The sequence below is a fragment of the Gallinula chloropus genome, assembly GCF_964237585.1.
Source record: "Gallinula chloropus genome assembly, chromosome: 7".
NCBI lineage: Eukaryota > Metazoa > Chordata > Aves > Gruiformes > Rallidae > Gallinula > Gallinula chloropus.
Genome location: NC_140092.1, coordinates 16,995,758 through 17,007,687, shown reverse-complemented (window position 1 = coordinate 17,007,687; position 11,930 = coordinate 16,995,758). Strand labels below are relative to the sequence as shown.

The 11,930-nt window shown below is 39.6% G+C and overlaps 1 protein-coding gene across 1 annotated transcript in view; it reads right to left on the bottom strand.

Annotated features, from left to right (window-relative positions):
• Window positions 1–716: 716 nt before the first annotated feature.
• SLAIN2 (SLAIN motif family member 2) overlaps window positions 717–11,930 on the bottom strand; it is a gene marked incomplete at its 5' end in the record, with an annotated part of 33,944 nt that continues 22,730 nt past the window's right edge. The window contains 3 exons of the mRNA XM_084266894.1: window positions 717–1,113; window positions 2,628–2,946; window positions 8,104–8,181. Of these exons, the coding sequence (XP_084123020.1) occupies window positions 1,047–1,113; window positions 2,628–2,946; window positions 8,104–8,181 (464 nt within the window). The 3' untranslated portion in view covers window positions 717–1,046. The remainder of the gene's footprint in view (window positions 1,114–2,627; window positions 2,947–8,103; window positions 8,182–11,930) is intronic.

Below are 11,930 nucleotides of genomic sequence, written 5' to 3'. Positions count from 1 at the left end.
GGAACATCACCTAAATGAATATCATTTGGCATCAAGAGTCAACTCATTACCTTAAAATTTGTATGTTACAAGTGCATAGTTGTGTTTCCTTCTCCTTAACTATCAGCATTTACAGTTGCTCCGGGCTGCAAGCATAGCGGTATGGTATTAGCACAGATTGACATTGCTCTTCCCTCGTAAGGAAACCTGCTGTAAAAAAAGGGGGTTTTCCCAAACAGTGAGCCATGTGATCAAAAGGTGGCTACAATAGCAAAGGCCATCTTTCCTGAGCCAGGAACTTTAAGGTTTGAAAGATTGTACAACTGATACGAAGCCCTTTTGGCAATCAACACGTAAGAGCACGTAAAGCTGATAAATCAACATAGGAAAGATGTGATCTATACTATTGCATTTGTGTGTGTCTGCTACATTCAAACCTTTAATGTTAGTAAAAGCCATGGCTATTTATTGTTTTGCCTCATCCTCCAGAGTAACTTCTGGTTCTTGCTGAAGGACGTACGTACCACTTTCCCCAGTGAGAATCTCACACCTTTGTTAAAAGCAACGTTGTTCTAGCACTGTAGCAGCCTGTGGTCAGAGTATCAGCTCTGATTAACACAGTCTTGTTTCAATGGTACATATTCACCAAGGTTTCTGCTGAATTAAAACAGGCTGAAAATGAAGTTTGGGACAATGGAAACTGACTGTTATACTTGCTCTTTTTCAAGATGGGCATTTCTTTGGCATTCGTTAGGTTTTTGCCCAGACATTGGCCACTGTCATAAATGCTCATATTGATACATTTTAGCAAGCAAGAAACAAACCCCACAGAACTGATAGCAATTTAATGTAGAAGTGATTGTATGATCACCAAACATCTGATGTTAGATGTCATTAAAGTGCTGCTTTATAATCTCTGCCAGTTTGTGCTAATTAGAGACAGAGAGGTCTGGAATTTTTTTACAAATCCCAAAAGTCATATCGGAACAGTTTGTATAATCAAGCTGTCTTTTAGCCTGGTGAGGAAGCATCCATGAGCACTGGAATTTTGCATTAAGCTTTGCAGTTCAGTAGCAGCCATCTTTCCAACTCTCATCTTTCACGTTGCCATAGGTTTTGGGAGCGGGTAATGATCTAAAATAAAATGAGATTGGTTTCAGTTACGTATAAAACTGCTGAAGTCTCCATCTACAATACAGAAGAATTTAAACATTTTATAAGTAATTGAAACATACACTTCACTCATTTACCTCTCTGCAATATAGTTTGCTTAAAATAAACCCCAACGTATTCTCAGTTTCTGGCTCTATCAGTTGTATCTTGGCAACTACCATGTCAGAAGAACATCTGGATAAATAGGCAGAAAGCTTTTTGCTATTATAATCAATAATACAAACTTAATCTGCAGCCATCTAATAGGTCATTTTTTCAGTGGTGTATTAACAGGGAAATCCTTGTTTAGAGTATTACATTTTGCTTACATCAAGATCCTGACATTTGCAGATACTTCATTGTTGTGTTATGTATGTAAACCTCTTATTTAAGTGTTATGAATTTTTTTGAAAAGTTGCATAAGTGAACCACCTTTCTGCAAGACAAGTTGTGATTTGAACAACCACACTTTGGTAGTATTATGAACTTCCTGGTAACAAACCCAACTGCTTTTTATTGCAGCTTCATACTGCTCACACTGCGGACTCAAAAAGTCAAAAAGGGCACAAAACAGTCAGTGTGACAGTCACTTGTCATTCCCCTGCCCAGCACTCACTGAAGAGCAGAACTCCTCCACTTTGCTATTTACTGCTGTTTCATCTTTTCTACAGTAGTGAAGACCAACTGTTTATCCTTTCTGTTTAATGGGATTCTTAATATTCCCCATGGATGACCACTTCTTTATGTCAGCTGGCTTCCACTTGGCACCTTCAGTGAAAATCCACACTAGGGTGGCATTAAGAGCACATATTCTAGATTAGGCATCACCTCCTCCTGATTCTCCTGCAGACAAATTGCTCATGTAGCCTTTCCAGTCAATATTTAGTCTCTCCTGTGATTCTTTCCAAAGCACTCTGACATTAAGCAACTTATACAGCAGAGTGCTAGCACAGAGGTTATGTTTGAGCTGAAAGTTCCGTTTTATCTCATGGGTTAACTGAATTTATCTTTATGCATTTAGCAAATGCTATGGATGCCTCCTCTGTCCTCACATCTTCCTTCCTAAAGTTTCTAGCTGCCCATGGAGAGAGACTGATCTCGCTGGGGTACCACTGCTTGACATAGGGATTACAAACAGCAGTAGTTCTGACTTGAGACCCTTTCATCCAGTGGTACCAATGAATTTTCATTTACCAGCTGTATTTTCATAACTTTTTACCATGCGCAGACAAATTCTTAGTGCTGTCTCAGCCCAGACTAAAACACTGTTACTAATTCAGTATCTTCCATTATTCATTTCACTTTCACTCCTTTACCTTCCCTCTCTTAATTCAAGAATCTTTTTCTCTGTTTTGCTTTAAACTTGTTTTGGAAAAACAGTTAAATACTTCATGTGAAGGTGTCGATTTCTACTCTAAACACCTCGAGACAAAGCAAGAGCCGCAGCACAAATACACAACGTAAAGAACTCACTCTGAGAGCTGCCACACACTCACCTGCGAACAGGCTGTGCAAGTTTGCTACGAGGCACTGGGATGCCCCCTGCAGAAGGGGCACTGGGTCTGGGCAAACCACTCCTCATCCCTGCTGTCCCTGCCGGTCTGGTAAGAGTAGTACTGTTAATACTGCTGGCAGGGCTTGGCAAGCCTGAACTCTGGGCTGCGAGAGGCCCTGGTGAGGAACTACTGTGTGTCATCTGTATGGCTTCTGGAGAAGCAACCGAACCGGGTCCATGGTTACTGAACGCCTTCACTGGTTGCCGGAGGGCTAGGGGAGACGGTGCTGCAGGTGAGCGGAATTTACTTGAAGAAGGTACTGGAAAATAAAATACAGATGTTACTTTCAAGCTTAAGTTACAGCATAACTGCAATTAAAAACAGGAAATTACTTTATGTGAAAATTCAAACAATATGGAATGTATAATGGAATACAGCCAGTCAAGCAGCAATGAGAAACAGGAATTCAGATGTCCTCTTTGTCATGTGTTTTTGATATCATAAAAGTCTAATGCTCCATTTGTTTGCTACAAATTTTTATCTGGATTTATAAGATCTAACCTTTATATGAGTAAAGTTAAGTTAGAGGAGAACATATCCACTAAGAGGAAATTTAGCTGCTTCAGAAACCTGCAAACCTAACTCCTGAAAGAACAAGGATTCTACTGTGATACAGTCTAAATAGATTTGAAGTGAGTGTTAGCTTCCAGTGATGAAATTCTGAGCAGAAAGCAACTGAATGGTTCTTTTAACTTTCTTCTTTTTAGCCAAATCTAATGAATTAGAATTCACCTACTGATATGGTCACATCCCAGGTTTACTGGCTAACAGGAAAAAAAGAGAGAGGGTCAGCCAACGCCCAACACAAGAGACTGAGGTGCTGCTATGAAACTGAAATCAGACAAGTACAACAATTTACAGCCTTCCTCTTTTTATGAACATTATCTAAATTATCAGTATAACTAATGCCTGTATTCAACTACATATTATCTAACTTAGTAGGTAAAATACAGGTCTTTATCAAGTCCTTTCTGGGAAAGATTAATAAACCAGTGAAAACCCATTTAGAAGCTTTGACTTAAAATATAGCACATGTCTATACAACGAGATGCATCTGCAAATATGCTCCACTAGCTATTTATTTTTGTATGATACCTATGGTACTCAATCCTATTAATGCAACAGCAAAAGTTCTTATTTATTACATACTCAAGAATTACTTCCAAATGTTAGTTGACAGCTAGCAGTGAATACCACCCCCTGAACCTCACAGCAGGAGTACTGACAAGGAAGAATATTCAACAGTTCTTTGATAAGACCAAACCTTAAGCACAACTCTTCATGAGTATGAGAGAGATTTTCAAAACATGCATAAAGCGTCACTAACAGAATACGTAAATTAATTAATCATCTTACTAATTAAATGGAATTTCACCAGCCTTTCATACTGATTTGGGTGGGCCAATAAAAGTTAACAATCAGGAAACAAAACCAAAATCACTTGGTGAATTTGCATCAACTGTTCTTTACTCTGCTAAATAAGCTTTTACATAGAGACCAACATTAAGTCCTCTTTGACCGATGCTGTAGGTAAAGAAGATGGTCCTTCACGTAGCTTTTTACAGGTAGATCCATGTAGATAGAGCATGAGGAGTGAGAGAAGGGACAAGTACCGACAGGACTGTGAAATCCTAAATGGGGACAGTTTTCAGGTGGTATTCTGAAGTCATTCCTTATACAGGATGTCTAGGAAGATTAGTATGTGCCTCACTGCAGATGTAAAGTGGATTTGATTCCTTTCTGGATTATCCAAGAGGGCTTGTCCACTGACAGCCATATCAAACACAGCACGAAGCCACTCATGGGAAGAGCTGACAAAAAAGATGGCAGAGATGTCAACAATACATGACAGTTGGTAAGTAGTGAGGAGAATAAATAACTCCCTTAAAATAAAACCCTGGCATCAAGCCAGAGGATGGATTAAGGAAAGTATTAACAGCAGAATGACTGGACAAGAACAGCAGCAAAGTGCTCCAAAGACTTAAAATAGATTACACATCAGCCATTTTTAAAACGTGACATTGTCTGTAATACTGGTGCAATGAAATCTGCAGAATTTCCAAGTGATCCTACAGTGTAAATACTGGGAGCTTTTAACTCAGAATTATCATTACAAGGCTTGCTTGGAACACAAATACAGCCTCATGCTCACAACTGGCCAACAGAGCAATGCCAGTGCCTACAAACTGAATACAGCTTTGGGCCTCACAGGCACAGCAGGGAGAAGGCACAGAATAGAAGCAATGAGAAGTTGTAACTGAGGAAAGCTTGTCACATTCTCAGCAAAAGGAGGCATTCAGTGAATTAGTCCTCTCCCTCCTCTCCAGTTTTCTGTTGACCATATTTTACCATGCTTCCAACTTGAACTGTCAATTCATAAAACATTTCCTGTCAGCACAGCATTGCTGAGAGCTGTATTCATTCTTGTACATAAGGGAATTAATTGTCTTCCAATGTGCTGTGATCTCCAATGCAATCCACATGATGCAATCTCTGGCAAACTACCTAACAAGTTTGCTCTCGATAGGAGAAATTTTGCCATAGAGCAGTTTCGGATATTTAATAAAATTGAGCTTGGCCTGTTTTAAAAACAGGATCATGAACAGCAAGGTACTGCCTTAGTCAGGGGCTATTTGATAATAGTGCACCCACGTGCACTGTTGAGCCCATCCCTGTTCAATAACACCATGTAAACGTGTAATGGAAGGGCTTAACAACTTCATGCAACTCCATCTCCTTAGAAACTAAACAACTACAATTAAAACATCTGGGAACACTAAAAATAAACAGCACTGTGCAGTCACGACATTCAGATTTCCCACCCTCACTAGATCCTGTACTGGATTGTAGGCCACGTGTGAAAGCAAAGTAGGATGCTGTGAAGCTACAGCCGTACCTGGCTAGCACCCCAAGGCCAGCTGCTGCCCCTAGACTTGAAATCAGAGGAGGGAAAATAATGGAAAGCAATAAACTGTTCTGTCATCTCAGTACAGGACACACATGGAGCTGTTGGAGCAAGGCCACAGGAGGGCCACAAAGACCATCAGAGGGCCAGAGCACCTCTCCTGTGAAGACAGGCTGAGAGCTGGGCTTGTTCAGCCTGGAGAAGAGAAGGCTTTGGAGAGACCATACTGCAGCCTTCCAGTACCTGAAGGGGCTACAGGAAAGACTGAGAAAAACTTTATCCTGCTGCAACAGACCCTATTAAAAGGCGGCTAATAGATTTAAACTAAGTGAAGATAGATTTAGACTAGGTATAGTCTAATACAGAATAGTTTGAGGTGGAAGGGACCTCAAAGACCATCTATTTCCAGCCCCCTGCCATAGGCAGAGACAGCCTCCACTAGCCCAGGCTGCCCAAAGCCCTATGCAACCTGGCCTTGAACACTGCCAGGGAGGGGGCAGCCACAGATTCTCTGGGCACTCTGTACCAGGGCCTCACCACCCTTAGAGTAAAGAATTTCTTCCTGGTATCTAATCTAAACCTATTCTCCTTCAGCTTAAGGTCATTACCCCTTGTCCTATGCCCTTGGTAAACTGCCCCTCTCCATCTTTCCTGTAGGCCATCTCCATCAGGTTGGTACACTGGGGACCACAGGGCTGAACCTTTTACAATGAGGGTGGTAAACCCCTGGAACAGGTTGCACAGAGGTTGTAGATGTCGCACGCCTGGAAACCCATGGGGTTTTGAGGAACCTGATCAAATTGAAGATGGAGCAGCTCATTGCAGGGGGGTTTGATGAGGTGATCCAAACCATTTTCATAATGACTGACACAGTGAGGTAAACAGTTACTTGAATGTATTGAGAGGTGTTTACACCAAATGGTAAAAAGCCAATTTCTGGGTATGAAAGGTGTCAAGCTCTGCATGAACAGTGTTTTAAGAGACTCAAACCAATTGTTGCTCAGAGTTGTTTATTTTGAAACGAGTCCTGTGATTACTGCATAGTGCTGCTGTAATTGTGAGAATCGCAGATCAGAAGCAAGAAAAATCAACACATCATGGGCGATAAAATAGCAACTGAAATAGGCAACTGAAAAGGAGACGTTGGTTCCTCAGTTGCAGCGAGGAATGAAAGCAACAGTAAACCAGAATAGCTAACGGGCAGTGCATCATGCTTGGTTCCTTAATTCTCTATATGGTTTGTAAAATTTTATTAAACAAACTCAAAAAGTCAGTATTTTGTACATTTCCCCAGCTCCAGACTAGGCCATCAACCTAGTAAGTGTTCCAGACATCCAGATGAAGGTATAGCCAACTGGAAAGAGGCTAGAAAGCTTCGCAGAGGAATCAAGATGTTGCTCTTGTGCCAAAGTAGAACACTGAGAGAACTTTTCTCCATTTGGTATGAAGTATTACAGAGACTGTTAGAGATCTCCTACTAAGCTATGTGAAACTTGTTTCAGAGCCGTCATACTCTGCTAAATCATTTTTATGGAGGCCCCTTCCAAGCCCTGTCATCCTGTGAATGAAGCCCACCCAGAGAAACACCACTCTGTATCTGTGCAAAGGGCTCTTACAGTCCTTAAATGACTCTAGCATAGATAGAGCTTATTAATTGGTATCAACTGAAACCTGATCTTTAAAATTAGATCTTTAGATTGTAATAGACAACAGGACCAACTACACTTAAAACCAAAATCATCGATCTGTTTTATCTGAGTAGCAAAACTGAGGCAGTGTCACATACAAGGCTGCCAGAATTAATTAAATATCAATTAAAATTTGTCTAATTGCATTAGAGACTCAATATATTTCATTTTCTTCCAAAACCCAGCCAACTTCATCTGTTAGCAAACTGGAATATTATATACAACAGTATATGTTTTTTCTCTTGAGGAAAAAATGTAAATCTAAATTCGTGTATGTTGGGGTTAATCTAGTTCTGGGAGGAAAAGAGAAAGCACAAGTGTGTACGCCTGTATGCACAAAACAAGTTGACATTCCATGCTCATCTTTTCAAGGATAAACTCATTAGCTTTTATTTTCAGCACAAAGGATGATATTTTTCACTGGCCTGCATATTTTTTCATGGTTAAAAAGAAAATTTGCACAGCTATCATTTAAAAAACCTGCATATTACTTTTGTAAAGATTTCCTATCCAAATGTAGCCTTAATGAATATGGATTCAGGAGTCTACTTTTGTAATCCAGATTTCCTGATTAACACTAGACATCACCAATCCTTGGATTTTACCTCAAATCCAGTTTAATACTTTCTTTTCCTTTCTTTGATGCTGGGATGTATTTTTCACGTTTAGAACAAGAAGTTATATATTTTGCTACAACAAGGACCACTTGGTTAATCTCAACATGCAACAGCAATTTTCTTAATCCAGAATGTGTGAGATTTAATGCAGGTGAACAATCATCTGAGATTTGCTGGAGCTCGATAAGAGGTTGTAAGTTAATTACCTCCTTTTGTAGATGGAGTTTGAAGAAACTGTTTGGTTTTGAAGGCAGCACGAGGCAAATTTTTCTGCCTTTGCAGAGCTGTTGAAAGACAAGAAGTGTTATATTTGTCTAAGAAGATAAGAAAACTAAATTTACTGGGAATTTCAGAATTGCATCCACTTGTGAAGCATCAAGGAACAGAGTGAGTACAACACTCAAAAAGCTGTTATGACTCTGGAAGTGATGGGGGTTTTTAAATGGTGCTTGCTCTCGATGGCAGAGTTACAGAGGAGCGTGTCAGAGACTTTGCAGTGCAAAACGCGCAGGGTCTGTCAGAGTGAAGCTTCTTGCAGGGCAAAAAGCCCAGAAAGGCAAAAAAAATTAATACACCAAAGGGAGAACAAGCCTCCTAGCAAACATGCTACAGCAATATGAGTGCAAGATTAGATACAAAGATGAAAATTAAACCATCACGTTTGACCTAGCAAGACTAAGCTTTTAATTTTAAAGGAGCTTTCAAAAAGATTTCTGACACAAAAGCAGAAATCTTTGTCTAAATGTGATCATCACATAAGAAGGCTGTATTTTTCAGCTATGTAAAAATAAGCTATTTTGACAGCTTTCTGGGATTCCACCCCCCCAAAAGGTATGCAAGAGAACTCAAACTTAAAACAAAGACTATCAGCTGCCAGCATACATGACAAAAACTGTTTTTAGTGCTCCTGTCCTGCCTTTTTTCCAGTAATGTTAAAGGGCTGATACTGCCTTGAAATGACCTCACTACCTACCAGTTACCAAGAGAGAAGCCAGTGTTCCAAGAGCTGTGGAATCTTGGCAGAGAGAGAATTACCTAGTGCCAGAAGGAACGCATCGACTCAGCGCATTTTCACCACAGCGTATTTAAAGTGGGGAGGGAAGGAAGTAGTCAATGAAATGAAGCTTTGCCTATAAAGGCTTCTGAAAATGGTAATGTAGGAATGTCTGCTCACCCCAGTGCCTAGAGTTCTATACCAGCATAGAAATGATTGCACCAGCAAGGCTTATTTCCACAGTGAGAAAGAAGAAAGATGGGGGAACAGCTGTGTGTAAAGATCCTGACCCTGAGTAAGGAAGCTCAGCAATCCTATCACCAATCGGTGGGTATCCCTATAAAGAAGGTAGAAGAGCAATCAGAATCCTAGTAATATCAGTTAATCCTTTTCTAAACGTGATTGCATGTAATGATTGCCATCACCTCTCCTATCCTTCAGTCACTGCAAAGTTCACAATATTTTGTTTGGACTTGATAGTCTATCTATTTAATCTTAACTAACTAAACTCTGTAATTTTAAGAGCAAAAAGGAATTAAAGTGTTTATGAACATGAAATGCTGCCTGTGGCTATTAGGGATAAAAAAATGGATTCCTTCTATCAACTACAATCTACTGCAAAAAAGCACGTGTCAATGTGCAATTCTTAGTCGATTTCTGGCACATGGTCTTGCTATAAACTTTTAAGGCATACCCATAAACAGCCAATTAAGTGCAGTAAGATGTTTAAATATGAGCATACTCCTAGGAATTTAGTGAGACAGACCACTGGCCAGAGTGCTTCTGTCCACAAATATTCCATTATACTATTTTTTACTGAATCAGTTGTTTTGTTACACCACACAACCAAGAAAAGCTTCTTCCTTCACATTTATGATCTTGAATTTAGTTTGCCCTAATTAATTCAGTTAGATTTAAATATACTACTGCACACAGCATCAAGTTTCTTCCCCCATCATTATTTAAACTACTTGCAAGCCAAGAGGTGTGGGATGATATGGAAAGTATTTAAAAAAAATTATATGTCAAATTCCTTCTTTCTTAATTGAGACTCTAGGAAATAGCAACTCAATAGCTAAACAATTCTGTGCACTGAATCACTAAAAGAACTTTGGGCAGTGCAATCTGAGCAATGCTGAAGAAACATGCAGTCTGAGATAAGTGTGGAGTGCATGCTTACCCATGCTATCTGCTGCTCTTGAAGTGCAGTTATGTTTACTTCTGATCAACTCAACTGGAATACTGTTTCCTCAAAACACAGTCTGACTTTCTTTTACTCTGAACACACCAAGCAGACTAGTTACTTTATGGATAGTTTGAAAACCATTTACAGCTTAGCTCTACAAAAATATTTAATACTGCTTAAAGATTTAATATTCATGTGCTAACAGTGCCAGGTAAGTCCAAAAGTATCACACACAACTCCCTAGAAAGCACGGAGCTCCCATGTGGAAGCCACCCTAGGAGTTCTACAGCTTTGCAATCTATGTGCAGTAGGGTGCACAAACAGAAACTTCCCATCAAATACAGAGATTTCCCTTTATTCTAACACTTCATTACTGTTTCTTCCAGTGTTTTAGGGTGAAATATTTGATAGCTTTCATATAAAAAAGTACATGTATAACTGCATGAAGAACCAGACCTAGATGAGGAGTCTAACAGTTACAACTACTATTTAATTCACTCATTCTCGATGTCTTTACAAAAAGAATTTGGGTTTTTCATATTACACATAAAACTTAAAATGCCAAATGTTTTCATGTTTTACAGCTGTACTTCTAAGCATATTACAATTTTCTTCCCTCTGTAGTCTTTAAGCAAGTGTGTAAAATTTGCCTATGTAACTATAACAGGAATTGTTGTTTCAGAAACTTACTGGATTCCTAACTCATTTCTGAATGCCAGCAACCATAGCAAGTTCAGTATTGCAGCCACAGCAAATGTGCAAGTAAATTATGAACAGCAGATCTTTGACAAGGGGAAAAGTAGTGACCTTGGGTGGCAAGCCAGCATCCTTGCAAAGGTAAGCTCATGCAAAACTAGCAGGTGTATGAGGAAGCTTTGAATCCCGAGATCCAGAAGTCATTGCCAAGGGAAAACAAAAATTTGCTGCATTTTAACAGTGCTTTGTGCAAGGTGACACAAAAACAGTAAACCAAAAAGGATACAATAAAAAGGACACAATTCTGGAAGTTTTTATACAATGTACAGTTTTGCAGATTTTTTTTTAATCCAAACTAAGCAAAGATACTTACTCATTGACTTCATACACAAACCGTTTTACGATTGTCAATAGCAAGACTCTGACAAACATCTGTAAGAGCAGGGAAACTGTAAAAGCTAGAAATATGGGCTTTATTAATGATATTTAACTTACATTTAAATGTAAGTTAGTCTAGAGTGGTTCACATTTGTGGAAAGATTCCCATGAAAGGCAAGCAAATTCACCTAATGAATCTCTGATCTTTCCATTAAGTTTCATTGTGAATATACTTTCAAAACTGGAAATAGCCTTCCAGCCAACTAAGCTGCCCTCTGTACTCCTCCCTTCTCAGCTCACTTAACTTTAATTTTTTTTTTCCCCTTTCAGGTCATTTTGATTATTCTTCCCATCACAAAAATAACACCGTTGGAGCAGTGATCTCCAATTGCTCTGAGTGCTTTATAGTTTGGTAAGCCTGCCTAACAGAGAAGAGTCCTGCATTTGCACTATGTGCATGCCCTTTCAGTTGTAAATCCCACCTTCTGAGCGTTTGTGAAGAGTGGCAGAAGGGGGCGAGGTGAAAGGATGCAGGGTAACAGATATGCGTGATCACAAGGTGACATTAACTTCTCTGGCTACAGTATCACACACCTGGGACTGGCTGTCCACACAACCCTTACATCTGGTCTGCTCACTACAAAGAGAGAATCGTGTGGTCATCAGCACGGTCTGCATTCCTTTTGTATTTAACTGAACTGGGTTGCATTAACACATTGTTTTAAAAGGACTAGTTACAAGGCCACCTAGGTAGGCCAGTATGCCTTTACTGTTCCAAA